Genomic DNA, 19268 nt, shown 5'->3' on the forward strand with positions numbered 1-19268 from the left:
TAAAGATCCTTTCATAGTAAAATTCATAATTTTAATACCACAAACTAGCTCTTAAACTACTATGTAAATTCCCAGTAACTCAAGCTTAATGTCAATTTGCAAAATCAGATTGAATAGCTGAATTATATATTGTATGTATGGTGCCAGTTCTTAGTTACAGCCCCATATGTTTTGTAAGTTTCAGAGATAGTACAAGAAAAGCCCTCTTTACAGATTCAAGGGGATTCTTTTAAATTCTACATGAGGCTCTTTGGATCTAAGATACTATTGGTTTTTTTTTAAAAAAATATAAGATTCTGTGCTGAAATAGGAATGGACAATATGTGCATTCAATCCTAAATTCATTATTCCGAGGTTTACAGTAGATACATCTTAGATGGAACTTTCCCTTATATGTGCAATGAGTCAAGATTGCAAAATTAGAAAAAATACTATGCTTAAAGTAAAATTGGTATTACCGTGGAACTAAGAATAAAACTGACCAACTAAAATTCTCCCCATAAGTGTGCCAAAAACTACCATAAAATTACAGCTTAATGTATCTTGGATCTAATGGTTCCTATTCACTAATACAGGATAGTTAACATGTCTAAAAGAAAAATTAATTTGGGAATTGGTTATCCCTATAAACATTAAATCTGATGCTACCTGCTGTTAAATGATCTGTCACTGAAAAAAAGGGCAAATATTGTTACAGGTATTTAATTATATATAAAAGCATCAAATAATTTTGGTACAATCAGATCTGAAATTCAGAAAAAAAATCAACAAGTTTTAACACCATGCAGTAAAGTTCATAAAGTTTATTTTTATTCATACATTAAGGTTCCTATAGTTCCAACAATGTATGATATAGCATGCAGAGGAAAAATCTAAACATTCAACATAACCCATTTTTGCACACAAACTAAAAAAAGCTCATTCCCCCAGTACGAAAGTAACATTAGCACTATTTTCTATTATGCCAGCAAGGGTATGCACAAGCAATTAAGAAATAGAAAGCAATTGCTAAAATATTTGTAACAAATATTTATGTACAAAAAAATTCACAAAAGACTAGTTCCCCCTGAAGCAGAGCACATGGCAGTTGACAATGGAACAAATACAACCACTGGCTGGGATTATAATCCACATACTGATCCAGAGGAAGAAAGATACATGTAGTGGAGATTTTCTGTTTTAACATTTACCAAAAGTTTGGCAACATTATCTTTTTTAAAAATTATGCAAATCATGTAAACGAGGAACATTTCAAATCGATCTACATGCAAAACTTCATGTCATGCAAGGACACCAAGCACCTGGATTTCTCTCTCACAGACAGAGCCCATGATGTGCAGCACTCAATTGAAGGAACAGCTATGGCTGGCTGGGAGGCAACTGATTTTAAGTTTGAGCAACCTGCCTTTCCACTGCGGATTATAAAACGTTTCAAATAGAAAAATTGCTAGAGGAAAGGGCGTACTATCCTAAAAATCTTAACAATTTTTTTCTAGCCAATAGTACCATTGCAGAAAAAGAATGATATAAAGTTGTATAACATGCCTTGCTACTTTTATATCACACATATAAAGTTACTGTCAATTACAAGTCATGATAAAAACAAATTTAGAAAAAAGAATTCTCCAGCTGACGATCAGGAGGTTAAAAAAAAAGATAATGTGAACCTTACCTCTTTCCCTATGGCAGAGGTTAATGTTTTTCCTGTAATAAACCTATATACACATATATAAAATATTACCAGGCTTTATGCAACTTATGCAACTTAAATGAGTATATTAAACTATATAGTTGGAAGATATTTTAATGGCATGAGAGGTTTTGTAATCTCACTGCAGAAAGTATCCTAGGAAATTAATCCTAATTCTTAATTAAGATTAGTACTGAAAAACAAGTGTCTTTACAACTGTTTTATCTATACTTAATGGAAAAGAGCCAATGTTCACTAGGTTTATTTTATGCAATTGTGTTCATTTATTAAGTGAAAAAATGAAATAAGCATCTTTTTGCACATACAACCTAGTTCTTGGCAATTAAATTTTTATAACATGCCTTGCTATTTTAATACCCATAAATAGTATGTGTACATATATGTACATGCATATACTATTAAATAGTGTACATACGGTATATACACAAACTAACCTACATTCCTGTCATACAAAAATGTAATTAAGATAAATTAACAGGAAATGATGCTATTCAGCCAGCCAATATATAAACATCTGAAACAGTTACAGGAAAAAGTTGACCTAACATCCATTAAAACATTATATTCTTCTAAAGTATATTTGCCTGCATGTGTGTATCTGTGTGACATAAAAGTAAAGATGTATATCTATATGTGTTGAACTATATAATAATCTGCTTGGCACTTTTGTACTCTAGTTTTATGCCTAAATCAAGTATATTAAATTAAAGCTTGCCTAACTACTAAATAGAAAGCACAACATATATATCTATATATAAATACACACACACACATATATATATATAGATAGATATTTTCTTGTTATAAAAGTTGAGAAAAATAAATTAAAAAGCCAACCCCCTTCCCTTTCTCCACCACACTGATATGCTCTTTCCATTTTGCTGTCCTTCAGACTTTTAAAGTGCTACACTTGCGTTATTGAGAGAATGAAAGTTCAACAACACTTAGTTGGCTTCATGAGGCTCATGTTGGAAAATATGGTTTCACAGAGAAAAATACTTCCATTTAAATACACAGAGAGCATTGCTGGACGTCTTGAGCAGATCTTCAGAGATGGAGAAGAAAGCAAAAGTGTTGGGTAGTATCATAAAGAGTCACACATCTACCACCATCTTTTTGTGAATATCTAGGCCTCCTACAACCTGAAATATTGATAAAAAAAATACTGTGAGAATTAAAAAGACATGAAACAACAATAGGTAGGACAAGAATAATCGGATTTAAAATATTAGTAATAAATATGTTGGTTCATACATTAGATAAAATTGATGTAATTGGCCTAGAATCCAATTATAGTTCTTCCTAACCAGCCTGATTATTTTGAACTAGGTGGGTGTTGAATTTTTTTAAAAAATACTTCTACTTATGATTGTTATGAAGCACACACTGAAATCGTTATAATGACACATATAAGAGAACTGTCAAAGGTGAAATAACAAAAACATTAGTTGCTGAATAAACTGTAATGGATATATGAAAATATTAATTGCAATGATGGGGAAAAATACACTTACAGCACAGAATTCTTCAAAGGATATTCTTCCATCACCATCTTTATCTGCATTTATTATGGTTTTGTCTACAATTTGCTGCAACTGGGTATCTTTGAGATTGTTCCCAACCATCATTTTCAAAACCTGGAAAAGCTCCCCATTGGAAATATAACCATCTTTGTCCATGTCATAGATGCGAAAAGCAACTGCCAAGAAAAAAGAAAAATACAGTTCTGAGTAAGACTTTCTGAGAGACTGGGAAAGCTGAGGGTGAGGCTTTTGAATGTCTTGTTTTAACAGAAACAATTCACTGCAGCTACTAAGAGATTATGGGAAAAGTTTTCAAAGAGATTTTGCCTTAGTGAATCAGTGTAACACAAGGCTTGGAAATTCTTACAATTGAAGGAAAATTAAAGAAATTTCTCCTTAAATTCTAGCTTGCTGAAACTAAGTAAGAGTCAGTAATCTCATTTAATCTTCTAAGGACTAGTTATGAAAAGTCTGACATCACTATACAAATAACCAATGACTACTTTATTTTATATTTTGTTATATAAATCCCTACTTCTATGGGATTTATATAAACTATGATGTAATTTGCATTATCTGAAACATACTGTTGTATATCTTCTCAAATTCTCATTGCTAAAATTCAGCAAGAATAGTTACGTCTATGTAACTGTATAATTTCCAGCTACATGTTATTGCTAAGGAAGAGTTAAAAATCAATTCTATGCACTATTTCTTAGCAAATATCTCATTGTTCAAAGTATCAAAAGGAAAGGGGGGATGGAGAAGTATTAGAATAGCCATTTTTATGTAAAAGCCATTTACTTTATCTCAGAAATATGAAAATCACGTTGATGAATCTTCCAACTGTTATCTAGCCCAAGGTACATTAAAACTTAAAATGGCTTATGAAGTAAGATTAAGTGAGGAAGAACAGAAAAACAACTTTTTAATAAAACATAGTAACTTGTAATTAACACAACATAATATACTTACACCTCAACTTCTGCTCTTTGTCACCTTTGACACTGAACTGGGAGACTCCTTCTATAAATTCTACAGAATACAGGTATAAAGATAATTTAGAAAATATTTTATATATCCCAAACTTTGGAAAATACTCTCAAATTTTCTTCCGTAACAATCTTAAAAGCAGTAATTTTTAATTATTGTTTTATGACCCCGAGTTAGGTACTATGTACTTCAATTTTCTTATTTGACAAGATCTTGTGACTCTCCAAAGACACATAAAAATGCAGCTTTTAAAGATAATCATTGACTTACAACTATTTGTTCAGCAACTGTTTGAAATTACAATGTTGGTGGACCAAGGTACTTATATCCCGTGCGCAAAGTTAAAATCACTGCAGCACCACCTGTGGTCATGTGGTACCAATTCAGGTCCTTGGCAGTCCACCTGTACTTAGAACCACAGGGATGCTGCAGCTCCTTCTACCTGCCTATCTCATCGCTCATTTGGCCCGAGAAGACAAACAAGGCTGCTATGGCCTGAAAGATTCACTATCCATCTGGCCTATTAGCTCAAGCAAAGCCTTCCTGGGTCTGGGCAGCTTTGCTTGTGCTGACAGGCTGAAAGGGGATGAGGCTTTCCAGACGTGGCCAGCTTTGCTTGGGTTGATGCCTGAGTGAGCAGCTAAGGCTGCCAAGGGCAGCTCTGGTCAATTGCCATACTACAACACTCTGCCCAAGGTGCAGGTATAATTATTGCAACTGATGTTATTTCTCCCTGTAAGTGTTAAGGGGCATTAGAACAATAAAACAGAATACTTTATTTTTCATCTCCCTACAGGTCTCCAAAATTCAAGAGTCAAGGAACTCTGTGTGGAGTCATCAATAGTTGAAAGGGAATGAATAGAAAAACATAATCTCTTTGCATTTGAATCATATCAAACATCCAAACATGCCCACTTGGTTATCATCTGCATTTTAAAAGCAAGTATCTAGAGCCAACCCAAATCAGCTATGGAGCCCAAAAATAGTGATCTAATTACTGACGGAAGATAAAAAAATATTGAATGTGGAAGCTTAAAATTCTGTTTCTTTAGGTTGACAGATTATTTAATTTTTTAAAATATGCTCCTAAACTATTTTTTAAAAAATACAGCCTGGGACTTTTGTTTATTTTACTTTTTGATAAGTTTTACTTTTCAAATTCTAAAGTACCGTGACTATCTCCAAGATCACTTCGTTTCACACTAACCAAACTCAGCATTAAGACTTTTAATGGTTCTTCTGTAATCCTTGTGTCATTTGAAAAGGTATCAGGGATAAATAGGATTTTCAGCTGTGGAACAACTGTCCAAGAAACTAATTCCTAGATGGGGTTAACCTATGGTGATTAGAACTTTTAAAAACTGAATCAAATGAAATGTTTCCACTGAGGGAATTGCACTCGTGAGCAGGACAAACCATTTTTCCTTTTCCCAAACAGATATACAATTACGAAACTGTTAAATGCTTTCCAACATTTCAGAGAAACTATTTATGAATAGAAGCATTATGAATCCTTCCTAGCTCATAATACAAAACATTTCTCAACTGGAAAGCTACATTATCACATAGAACGTGAATAACTGAAGTTTATAATTAACTTAGAAAAACTACAAAAATTCTATATCTTATCACGTTAGGCAAAACCTGACAGTTTGAATAAGTGTATAGCAAATTAAACTTTTCTTACCTTTGAAGTCTACTTCTCCATTTCCATCTGTATCAAATATATCTATTACTCGTTGTACCAAGGGATTCTGTTGTAACTCAGGCAAAGACATAAATTCTTCCACACTTAAAGAACCAGAGTTATCTAAATCAAGCTTCTTAAATCTCTTCCCCAATCGTTTAATCTCATCTGCATCAACTGGCAAAGGGGTAGGGGAAAGACAGAGAAATATGAAAACCTAAACTGAATATATAATAGTTCTTCCTTCTAATACAATATCTTGTTCAGATCTAAAAATGACAACTATTTAAGAATGTGCATATCCCCTTACTCTTACACCCAAACAGCTTTAAATGTAATAAATTAATATGGATTACCTTTCACAGGACAGGACATTGCACACCTTACTTTAGAGCTCTGTATAACCTAATATATGCTGACTCAAGTGTTCAAAGGACTAACAGTGCTTAGTTAACTTCAGCCTCATGTTTACAAGCATCTGTCAGGTACAAATCTCCTTTTAATTATCTAACCCACGTCAGTTATCTTTTAAATAGGAGGGAATGAGAGTGAGGTCAGTTACAATCCATAAAAAATGAGTTTATTTCTATTTTTAGTTTTAACTCCTTATGAAACTGAACTGGTGTTGATCAAATATTAAATTTATAACACAATTAAGAAATTATCAAAGGATTAGATGCCATTCTCTTTAACTGTCTATTGAATGATCAAATATTCTTTATTTAAAAAAATAAAATTTTGCCAAATTTTTTTTTGGCGGAAATGTATATTATTTCATTCTATAATATTCTAGAATATAAGCCTGGATGTTTTCTTTGAGGAAAAATTAACATTAGAATGAAATGGAATGTTGCATCATCTTTGTATCCAACAACAGTAAAAAAAAAAGATAGCCACACCATATGTCATTTTACAAGTAGCAGAATAAGCTGAATAAGTAACAGAAAGTATGTGATGTGTGTAGTTCTACATATTCCTTGAATACACTTGACCTGTAAATGTTAAGGAATTTTCCTATAGACTGAAGGAATTATACCTAACATTGGTTAGTAGATGAATATCAGCTAATGACTGAACTCTAGTCACATAATTGATTGCTTCTACATCACATCACACCATCCCAACATTACAGGAAAAAGAAAAAGGTCTATTTCATTATATTAGATGAAGTCCATAGTAACCCAGCTATTAGGTAAACCAACTGAAAATAATTTTTTTCCATTGAATTCAAAAACCACCAGAAATACTGTACAAAGTTTTATATAACACTTACAAAACATATGTGTCTGTGTGCATACACATACACACTCGCTATATATTATAGAATAGATTACTGAAATAATAAAATGTGCTTTGTAAGTTTTAGCCAATTCTTGATCTAATGCAGGGGTGTCCAAACTTTTTTCAAAGAGGGACAGATTGGATGAAGTGAACATGCTGGAGGGCCGAACATTTTTCCGAACATTCTTTGAACAATTACAATTAAATGCAAATGAATTATTTTATGCCAAGTTAATTGCAAATGGCATACTTTTCATTTTATAACATAAGATCAACTGACAGCTGAGTTTTCACAATGTATTTTAAATAAATTTTAAAAAAACTTACTGTGTGAGCTGTTACCAGAGAGTCTGACCTTGTCAAACTTACTTTGACAAGGTCAGACTCTCTGGTAACAGCTCACACACTTCCACCACTTCACAAATTCTGCTAGGCCAGGGCCCTACCTACCCGTCCAGCTCCCCACATCCCAGCCCATAAAATGGCTGTGAAACACAGAATGCGTGCACGTGCACACACACACACACACACACACACACACACACACGCCCTTCCCTGGACGTTGCCTTCGCCCAGGGGAGCCAGAGGGCTTCGAAGCCGGGGCAGCTCCGGCGGCAAAGAAGGCGCGCCCTCGCTGCACCGGCACAGACGCTGCGCCAAGCCCGGGGCGGGGGGGGGGGGGAGGAGCGCGGCGGTTCGGCCAGGCAGGAAAAGGTGCGGGAAGCGACCGCCGCCTGGTAACGGCGCCCGGGCTCACAACGTGGAGGCGGTGTAGCGAGGCTGACGGTGCGCGCCTGGCCTGGCTGAGCAGGAGAAGGGCCTGGCGGGCGGAGTCTCTGAGCTGGCGCCAGGCAGAGCAGAGCGGGCGCCCCGGCCGAGCTTTGCTCGGCAGCAGCGCAGCCCGGCCGGCCACTCCCTCGGTGCTCTTCCCTCACTGGACCGCGGCCGCCTCGCCCTGAGCGCGCGCTTGCTCGCCGCCTCCACGTTGTGAGCCCGGGGGCCGTTACCAGGCGGCGGCCGCTTCCTGCACCTTTTCCTGCCTGGCCGAACCGCCACGCGCTCAGCCAGGCCAGGCGCGCACCGTCAGCCTCGCTGCACCGGCAGAGATGCCGCGCCAAGCCCGGGGCGAGGGGAAGGAGCGCGGCGGTTCGGCCAGGCAGCCGGCCCTTCAACCCACCGGAGGAGCGGCAGATCGGCGCGGCCGGAGTCGGGAAAGCCACTAGAAGGGGGAGGGGAGTCACCTCTCCCCGCCGGGGGGTCGCCCAGCCCGTCCCGGGAGGCTGACATTTCTGCAGCCGAAAAAGTCGTCTCGGATTCCATGGCGGAAGATCACCCCCGGGACTCCAGCGCCAGGCAGGGCTGAGAGGGGGGGGAGAAAGGGAGGGAAGGAGACAGGGAGGAGAAAGGACGAATGGGGGGAGGGAGGGAAGGAAGGAAGGAAGGAAGGAAGGAAGGAAGGAAGGAAGGAAGGAAGGAAGGAAGGAAGGAAGGAAGGAAGGAAGGAAGGAAGAAGAGAGAATGGAGGCAGGAGAGAGGAAGAAGAAAGAGAAAAGAGAGAGAGAGAGAGAGAGAAAGAAAGAAAGAAAGAAAGAAAGAAAGAAAGAAAGAAAGAAAGAAAGAGAAAGAAAGAAAGAAAGAAAGAAAGAAAGAAAGAAAGAAAGAAAGAAAGAAAGAAAGAAAGAAAGAAAGAAAGAAAGAAAGAAAGAAAGAGAAAGAAAGAAAGAAAGAAATCGGAGGCTTGGACAGACCCCGCTCCAGGCTCCAGGGCCGCCGCCACGGAATGCCCAGCCTCGGGGGGGAGTGTTCTGCAGGCGCGCCCTGGCCCCCTCCCCTCCCTCCCTCCCGCGGCCCGTCCCCAAGGCGGCGCCCGCGGGTCCCCGGACTCACAGCACGCAGAGGGCGAAGGCGCCGGCCACGCTCTCGCTGTCGCGCACCAGGAAGCTGCCGGCCCGCCTGGCCCACGCCAGCAGCTCCTCGGCCGCCACCCGGCTCAGGTCCTTGTGGTACCAGAGCGGCCAGCCCGGCACCGCTGGAGCCCCCGCGCCCGGGAGCCCCAGCGCCGCCGGAGCCGCCGCCATGGGCAGCCGCAGCGCGTAGGGAAGGTGCTCAGCGGGACGGGCGGGCAGGCCGAGACCCCCGCCGGCCACCCCCGCCTCGGCCACAGCGCCGCATGGCCCGACCGGAGACCCCCGGCCGCTCAGGGCATGCCCGGCCCAGCGGCTCCTCCTCTGGGCTGCGCTCCGGCCGGGATGAGGGCGCGATCCGCTCTCCACGCGCTTCCCCTGCGCACTGGAGCCGCCCCGGGCCCCGAGCAGGCCTGGCGGAGGAGGCGGAGGAAGCCGCGTGGAGCCCCGGAGCCTGGCTGGCGGCAGCTGGGCCGGCCTGCGCTTCCTGGGGCGGCCCCTCGGCGGGGGAGGCGGGAGCAGCTCCCGAAGGGGCGGCCCTCAATCAGAAGGGAGGGCCGTGGGAGGGCCGCATTTACATACAGCAGGGAGGGCTGTTGAGGGCCGTATTAAACCGCCCCGCGGGCCACAAATGGCCCGCGGGCCGGACTTTGGACATGCCTGATCTAATGGAAGCACTTTCAGAAGACTGCATGCCTATGTTATAAAGTACAGATAGTCTTCAAATTACAACCACAACTGGGACTGGAATTTCAGTTGTTAAGCAAAATGATTGTTAAGTGAAATATCCGACGCTTCACTTAACAACCAGAATCCTGGCACTCCCAGTTCCAATAGTTAACTAATTGCTCAGGTCATTAAATGGATAGAGTCCCATGTGCTTCGGGGGGGGGAGGAAAGCCCTGGGGGATTCCACTTAGGCACCACATTCTTCTTTGCCAAAATCCAAGCAGGACTTTCAGATTTTAAAGACCATATAGCACCCTTTCTGAGGCCATTGTTAATTTGAACTGTTAAGTAAATAGTCATAAGTTGAGGACTACCTGTATAGCAAATTGGAGGACAATTAAAAGTAACATTCTTTTTTCTATGTCACTAGCAATCTTGATCAAATCTTTGCAAACTATTAAGTATCCATTGGATTATGAACGAGATACAAATTAGTAATTTCTATTCAAAACTCAGTTTAGGTATGAATGTAATGGTGCTCTGTATTTACGTAATACAGTTTCGAGTATATATTAGCATCTTACAAGGTGCATTTTCTTCCTCCAAAAGGTGGCATAATAAAGTAAAACATTTTCTGTGAAGATGACAATATAGGTCTGGTCAAAAGTATGATTATATTAATTACTTTGAAAAATAAGAGTTCTAATCTAATTAACAGCCTTCTGGAAAGGTGAAAAGCTGTGTTGTGTGTAATTCCAATTTGGGAGCAAAAAGAACCAGAACCCTATTAAGACTATCAACATTTGTGCAAAACAAATGTAAATTCATACTAAAAGTAGTATCAATTTTCAAATATCATGCACTGAGATTCAATCCATTAATATTCATATTATTGAAAGATCTAAGCCAGTGGAACATCCAGTAACTGTTGAATATATACTTACCAGTCCTGAAAGCATGATGTTCTTCCAATATGATTTCAGGAACAGCATATACATAACAAAATCTTAATTCTAGTGTACAATTAGAATTGACAATGCTACAAAAAAGTCTTTAGAAATTTTTCTGAGTGCAATATTGTAAAGATAATTTTAGCATACTGAGAACAAAATCAAAACACTTAGAACTTGGGGGTTCTCTTAATGATAAAGTAGAAAGTTCCTAATCCATTTGGTTCATTCTGGGGAGAGCATAACCAAATGACTAGGTGAAATTGTTCCTGCAAGGCCTCTTTTCAGTTACCAATCCCTAACAGTTTTGAGGAGTGTTGGGAGATAAAGCAAGTGAAAAGTCAGTTTGACCAAGCAACCATTCAAATAGGTTTTGGGCTTTCATAGTACTGTAGTGATAAATACAACTACTAGAGTCTGCTGTATCTGCAGAATCTAATCTAATCTAATCTAATCTAATCTAATCTAACCTGTAACATTTTTAGTGATGGGACTACCTAGATGATTTTGCTGATTTCGTTGCAAATGATGTCACTTCCATTAGCTCAAATCCAACTATCAACTGGATAGAACCATATGAGATAAGTAGAATAAATTCTTTAATTCATTCATGAAATTACACTTCGTTATGACTTTGGATTCTTTATAAAATGAAATGGCAATCCCATGATTGTGGTTCGCTGCAATATCGTAATTGTGACTTGGGCATTTATGTGGAATACATACCTGTATTTCATGTGTTTTTTTTTAAGATAACCCAGAAGTTTAAATGGGTAGAAAATCTGGTGTCCAGGAAGTTAACAGAGAAAATGTGTCACTCTATATTGTAATCACTACCTTAGTTGCCAGTAAAACTTTGGGCAGGATTCAAAGCACTGGTTATTACCTATAAAGCCCTGCTTGGTGTGGTTCCAGGAGGCTATAAGATACCATCTTATCAAGCATGGTTCTGCCTGTCCAGTAAGACACTTCATCATATGTCCATCAGAAGAGGATTGTGGATTTTGAGGTAGATCTTTTCCATGATGTTCTCCTTCTTATGGAATATTTTGCCCTGATATGTTTTTAAATTTCAGCATTTAAGAAGGCAACAAAAACCGTTAAGTTTTAAATATGGATTTACTGCCTTGTATTTTTCTTTGGGCATCTTTATAGTGAAGGGAATGGTTTTGTTTTATTGTTATTATTTTGTACATACTCCAAGTCTTCAGAGAACACAGAATTGCAATTGTACATCTGTTAGTTAAAGAAGTTCAAAGGGACTGAGAATAAATTGTCATGGTTTGTTGAAACTAATTGTCATCTTTTGTTGAAACTAATTTAAATCATTCACTTTGTGCATAACGTTTGGGAAGAAAGATTAATGACACTTTTTATGCATAACTAATCCTCCCATCCTTTCTTTTTCAACTCCCAGACAATATTTCAATGAATCCCTCAATATCTTAGGAGTAGCTTTGCAAGGTACTGATACAAGAATACAACAGAACACCATAAAGATATTTTGTATATACAAATTCAGTTTAGCTGAATTCCATATACTACATTGTTATATTAAATTATAATTAAAGCTGAATTACTTCCAAGAATTATAATTGGCCTTCCTCCTTGTTTTAAAGCTGGTAATGAGAGACAGTTTGGTCTATTGGTTTAGACACCAGGAGACTGAATTCTAGTCCTGCTTAAGGCACAAAACCCTGGCTGGATGACTTTGGGCCAGTCCTCTCTCCCAGCCCAACTCACATCACTGGTTTGTTGTTGTAGGGAAACTAGGAGGAGGAAAGAATATTGTGCAAATTATTTATAAAAATAATTAAGATGGGATACCAATAAATAAACAAAATTTAAGTTTAAAGAATAAAAGTTTAAAAAAATAATTATTTATATTGCCAACATTTAATCCACTGATTTTTATCCTTTGAAGGTTCAAATCAACTACTACTAATATATTGACCAGTTATCTTAAAAACAGATACTATTCAATGGTGGCTCATTCTCAATTAGCTGAAGCAATTTATACTTGTTGTATGGTGAGAAATAAACCAGCAAAGAACTGTTCTTGCCTTTTTATTATAAACTTGAACTATCTATTCTCTTCTATACTGAGAAGAGTATTTCTCAGGATAACAGCTGCACTTTTGTTACAAGCAGTCTAAGTAAAGTTGAACTTACAGTGCGAACACATTTCCAGTGGGTAGCTTGCTTCATTTCCCTGAAATGAGAAAAAAAATGTTTTTAAAAAGGCAGTTTAGCAGAGAGAAGCCAATGGAATACAACAAATAACTGCAGTGGGCAACAGCACAATCCTAGGAAAAACCATGGCTGCTTTAAAAAGATGGAAACCAGTGTAATAGTATAACACTTATACACACCAGAGCTCAATAACCCAATTATGCAGCTCTTCTGGTATGACTGCCTCTAATTTTGATGACCTTCATCCAATAGATATCTAAGAATCATTTTCTTTCATTACATTTTTAGAACCAGACCTTTAATTCTCATACCTTTTTTTTCTTTACAGTTAAGCGGTACTGATGTAATGCTAAGACTTGTCCTAACTTGCAATAAACTGAATTTATCCTAAATCAGCAGAAGGTACATCAGGAAATATAATTTTTTTAAAACAGCCATTGCTGATTGTAGCTCCCTAACATTTTATCATCTTCATCTTTGTACTTTTGTCTTTGTCATGGGATAGTTTAATTCAGCATTCATCTGTGAATTAATGTTTTCCCTTTTTCTGTATATCCTGTGGATATGGATTATTGCTTTTTTGGAGCTGATTAATTAATTAATTAATTAATTTTTAATTAATTAATGGACTTATATGCCGCCCTATCTCCCAAAGGACTCAGGGCGGCTAACAACAATAAAATACAGAATACAAATATTTTTTAAAAAATAAACTATCACAAAGCCCCACTAAAACCAATAAAAACATTAAAAACATAATTAAAAGCCCTTATCATCAGTCCGGGTCAGCCTGTTGGAAAAGGTATGTCTTGAGGTCACGATGAAAGGACCGGAGATCTGGGGCCATCCGGAGCTCCCGGGGGAGCTGATTCCACAAGGCAGGGGCCCCCACAGAGAAGGCCCTCCCCCTGGGGGTCACCAGCCAACATTGTCTGGCAGACGGCACCCTGAGGAGGCCCTCTCTGTGTGAGCGCACAGGGCGATGGGAAGTCGTTCCTGGCAGCAGATGGTCCTGCAAGTAACCCGGGTCTAAGCCATGTAGGGCTTTATAGGTAAGAACCAGCACCTTTTACCCTAAATAAAGACCATATGTCTAAAAGAAATCATTAATCTCCAAATTCCTATGACTTGGTTCTAAAATATAACTGCACAGAAATTAATATATCCATAAATATACATGCTGCGCACACACTTAAATTGATTTTCTTTTTGGCAAATGTACATTTCAATATAAGTAGATATTTTTCTGACTACCACTGTTTTTAGTTGAAGATTATGAAGTCAGGGCTGAAAGGCTAAGAGAAAGAGCAACAGTTTTCAGCTACTGTATATGTACTAAATACATATTTGAAAAAACTAAATCAATGCAGTTGAGATATTCTGTCAAGTGAGAGCAGTGCAAAAAAGTTAAAAATTTGAGGAACACTGTTTATTTTTCTTCTTTGATTTCTATACATGTGAATCATTTATACTGTTGATAAAGATTAACCCTAGTATTTTATTTTAAGATGTGGCCATCTCATCTGAATTATTACAACTTTTTTTATACAAATTTTATTGATTTTCTGATATTACATTCACATATTTGAAAAGCAACGTGGTGGCTGGGTAGTAGTAATTCAATTACATACAGATATCATTAGTACAGATTTCAAATTGCTACCATAAAATTTCCTCTTTTTCCCTTATATATACTGTTTATTTGTAAATTAAAAGACAAGTTTTATCCTATCCATCACATAGAAAATAACTTTCTTACATTTATCCAGTTTTTATTTTACACATATTCTAATTCATATTCTACACATACAATCTTTTTTAGACAATGACCTAATAGATTTTTCAATTTTAATTTCCACTAATTTAGATTTAACATTTCATATTTATCATTCCCAAGATTTTTAGTATACTCCCAATTCCATTTATCACCATTCCTCACAAAATCTAATATTCAAAATACACATCCCATTTAACTTCTCACCCTCTATGTCAACAAGGATGCTAATTTTCAGTTTTTGTTTTTTATTTCAATATTTAATGCTTCCTCTCTTCCTCTTTATATCTGCTATCTCTTGCTTAAACTGATAATTTTCATTTTTAACATTCCATATAGACCTATTACTTTCAACAATACGTTTTTAGCTTATCTCGTTATTCACCTTTACATGACCTTTATGCACAAATCAATATTCAAATTAGCTATTAGTATTTATACTGCTAAATTTTAATTTTAATGACCAAATTTTTTTCTTCATCTCAGTTCATAATAATGTCTTGTGTTCAACATACACATCTTATCTATTTAAGTACATTCTGTTTCAGATTTCAATAAGATGGTCTAAACTCCATTCTTCTTGAGTCTTATTCTAGCTTTTTTCCTTTGCCAAATCATCTTCTATGTCCTTGTTTTTGGGTCATCGAACCAATCTTCTTATAATATCATGTATATTAATTGATATTGGCAAAACCATCCAATCGCCATTTTTTTGAGAGTACTTGTAGGTCTAGTCTAGTGGGTTGTTTCTTTATTCTTCCATATTGATGTTGTTATTCTGAATTGTTTGTCTTCTTATCCAACTGTTCTTTTTCTAGATCCTCTAGTTCCTTCTGAGTTGTATAAGAAACCTTTTCCTTTTTCCAGGTTGTCAATGTCTTTTCTGGATTTTCAAATATCAATATTTGTTTAATAGTACAGTTGCAAGAAAAAGTATGTGAACCCTTTGGGATTACGTGGAGTTTTGCATGAATTGGCCATAAAATGCGCTCTAAATGTCATGTAAGTCACAACAATAGAAAAACACAGTCTGCTTAAAATACTACACAAACATTAGCTGTTGTCATGTTTTAATTGAACTTAAGATTGAAACATTCACAGTGCAGGGTGGAAAAAGTATGTGAACCCCTAGCCTAATGACTTCTCCAAGAGCTAATTGGAGCCAGGAGTGAGCCAACCTTGACTCCAATCAGTGTGATGATATTGGATGTGTTGCTGACAGCCGTCCTGCCCTTTAAAAACACATTTTCTACCAGGCAACTCTTAAAGCAGTGCAAAAAAGACTGGGTGAGATCTACCTCTTTTACACCCTAATTACTTTCTGTACCTCCTTAAGCTGCTAAGCATTTTCCCCCTGTGGTGAGGGAAGGGGGATTTCAGCCCTCTCTCCAGAAAGAGCGGCGACTAAATACCCAGGGGCGTTTTAAATGTTGAAAAAGTAACTGAATTATTAAACTTAAAGCACTATTTTTTTACTCTTAAAACATAAAAGAAGGTTTAAACCAATCTTCAGAAGTCTGGAGTAGAATGTCTATGAAGATTCTCAATCATCCAGGTCATGACTGTCCCAAAGGTGCTGTTCAAATGGCAACTGGACTTCATTTTTTTCCTTGAAAACATTTTGCTTCTCATTCAAGAAGCTTCTTCAGTGTGGTGTAAAATAGTTACACATTATATACCATGTCCACTATTTTTTTAACTAAACTTCTCTGACCCACTTCCCATATTTTTAAAAACAGCAATAATCAGTAACATTTAGCTATCTTTTCTTTGTATAACTGGCCTGTTTGTGTGTGTGTGTGTGTGTGTGTGTGTGTGTGAGTGTATAATTTGGGGTTAACAGTAACTTAACACTGCTGGCTTTTCATCTGAGAAACCTATTTTTTTCACTATTCATCTTCTATCAAATATATATCTTTCAAGATTAATCTATGTAGAAAATATTATTTTTGTCAGAAAACCGTAATTAGGATTTTTTTGAGGAAACATTAACAAGAAAATGTTCTTCTGCAGTGAAATTTTCCCTAATCTGATATTGAAAATTTATTAAGGTAACCGAAAGCAGATAACAGAAAGAAAGTCTTCAGCTGACAGTCACTTAACCTGTGAAGCAGCTGTTTATGACTCATTAACTATTTATAGCCACATACAGGAATCAACTTAAGTCTTGGCTATAACGTACAGATCTAACCTAGCAGCAGACGGAAGAAACAGAAAAAGCAGAATTTAAACGACTGATTAAGTTTTAAAGACAAATGTCACAATTAACAAGGTAACGCATGACTTTTACCCCAAATTAAACAATTACTTGCTTCAAGAATTGAGGCCGAACATTCTTAAATAACCCCTTCATGGATTACTGCCTTGTCGTGGTGAAGGGGCTTGCGTAATTCAATGAAGCTATGAGCTATGCTGTGCAAGGCCACCCAAGACAGACAGGTCATAGCAGAGTTCTGACAAAACGTGATACACTGGAGAAGGAAATGGCAACCCACTCCAGTATCCTTGCCATGAAAACCCCATGGACAGTACCAAAAGGCAAAAAGATATGACACTGGAAGATGAGCCCCTCAGGACGGAAGGCGTCCAATATGCTACTGGGGAATAGCAGAGGGCTAGTACTAGTAGTAGGGGACGCGGTGGCTCAGTGGGTTAGGACACTGAACTTGTCGATCAGAAGGTCGGCAGTTTGGCGGGTCAAATCCCGAGTGCCGCGTAGCAGAGTGAGCGCCTGTTACTCGTCCCAGCTTCTGCCAACCTAGCAGTTCGAAAGCACGTAAAAATGCAAGTAGAAAAATAGGGACCACTATGGTGGGAAGGTAACAGCATTCCGGGCGCCTTTGGCATCTAGTCATGCCGGCCACATGACCACAGAGACGTCCTCGGACAAGCGCAGGCTGTTCGGCTTTGAAACGGAGATGAGTACTGACCCCTAGAGTGGGAAACGACTAGCACGACGCATGTGCGGGGGAACCTTTACCTTTACCTTTTTAGTACTAGTAGTGCCAAAAAGAATGAAGCGACTAGGTCAAAGCCGAAAGGACGCTCAGCTGTGGATGTATCTGGTGGTGAAAGGAAAGTCCGATGCTGTAAAGATTTTTTCTCCATAGGAACCTGGAATGTAAGATCCATGAATCAAGGAAAGCTGGACGTGGTCAAACAAGAGATGACAAAACTGAACATCGACATCTTAGGAATCAGCGAAGTAAAATGAACAGGAATGGGTGAATTTAATTCAGATGACCATCAGGTATACTACTGCGGGCAAGAATCCCTCAGAAGAAATGGAGTAGCCTTCATAGTCAATAAAAGAGTAGGAAAAGCAATATTGGGATACAATCCCCAAAATGACAGAATGATCTCAGTTCGAATCCAAGGCAAACCATTCAATATCACAGTAATTCAAGTCTATGCCCCAACCACCGGTGCTGAAGAGGATGAAATTGACCGGTTCTATGAAGCCCTACAGCATCTTATAGAACTAACACCAAAAAATGATGTCCTTATCATCATGGGGGATTGGAATGCTAAAGTAGGAAGCCAAAAGATAACCAGAATAACAGACAAGTTTGGCCTTGGAGTACAAAATGAAACAGGGCACAGACTGATAGAATTTTGTCAAGAGAATACGATGGTGATAGCAAACACTCTTTTCCAACAACCCAAGAGACGGCTCTACACATGGACATCATCAGACGGTCAACACAGAAATCAGATTGACTATGTGCCAAAGATGGAGAAGCTCTATACCAGGGGTCAGCAACCTGAAACAGTGAAAGAGCCACTCGGAACCGGTTCCCTCACAAAAGGAAAAACTGGGAGCCGCAAAAAATGTGTGCGCATGCGCGTACATGCGTGCATGCGCAGAACAGGGTTTGACTGAAGAGTGGAGCCAAGGCGAGATATGCACCTACCCTGAATATTTGAATTGATTGGTTGAACTTTTTTAGTCCCACTTTTTTTTTTTTGGACTGCACATGGCAGAGGACTGGGAGCCGCAGGAGACGGCTGAAAGAGCCGCATGCGGCTCCGGAGCCGCGGGTTGCAGACCTGTGCTCTATACAGTCAGTAAAAACAAGACCAGGAGCTGACTGTGGCTCAGACCATGAGCTTCTCGTTGCCAAGTTTAGGCTTAAACTGAAGAAAGTAGGGAAAAGCACTAGGCCACTCAGGTATGAACTAAATCATATCCCTGATGAATATACAGTAGAGGTGACAAATAGATTTAAGGAATTAGATCTGATAGACAGAGTGCCTGAAGAACTATGGATGGAGGTTCGCAACATTGTACAAGAGGTAGCAACTAAAACCATCCCAAAGAAAAAGAAATGCAAGAAAACAAAATGGCTGTCTGAGGAAGCTTTGCAAATAGCTGAGGAAAGGAAGGAAGCGAAAGGCAAGGGAGAAAAAGAAAGATACGCCCAATTGAATGCAGAATTCCAGAGAACAGCTAGAAGAGATAAGAATGCCTTCTTAAATGAACAGTGCAAAGAAATAGAAGAAAACAATAGAATAGGGAGAACCAGAGATCTCTTCAAGAAAATTGGAGAGATGAAGGGAACGTTTCATGCAAAAATGGGCAT

General features: G+C 38.5%; 1 protein-coding gene across 2 annotated transcripts in view; it reads right to left on the reverse strand.

Moving 5' to 3' along the window:
- Nucleotides 1-788: 788 nt before the first annotated feature.
- PPP3R1 (protein phosphatase 3 regulatory subunit B, alpha) overlaps nt 789-19268 on the reverse strand; it is a 44884-nt gene continuing 26404 nt past the window's right edge. For both annotated transcript variants that reach the window (XM_081312615.1, XM_081312616.1), the window contains 5 exons: nt 12891-12930; nt 5915-6091; nt 4210-4269; nt 3226-3410; nt 789-2853 (listed from right to left, as the gene is read on the reverse strand). In XM_081312615.1, coding sequence (XP_081168741.1) covers nt 2806-2853; nt 3226-3410; nt 4210-4269; nt 5915-6091; nt 12891-12930 — 510 coding nt within the window. In that variant the 3' untranslated portion in view covers nt 789-2805. The remainder of the gene's footprint in view (nt 2854-3225; nt 3411-4209; nt 4270-5914; nt 6092-12890; nt 12931-19268) is intronic.

Source organism: Vipera berus (assembly GCF_964194415.1).
Source record: "Vipera berus genome assembly, chromosome: 1".
In the NCBI taxonomy this organism is placed as follows: Eukaryota; Metazoa; Chordata; class Lepidosauria; order Squamata; family Viperidae; genus Vipera; species Vipera berus.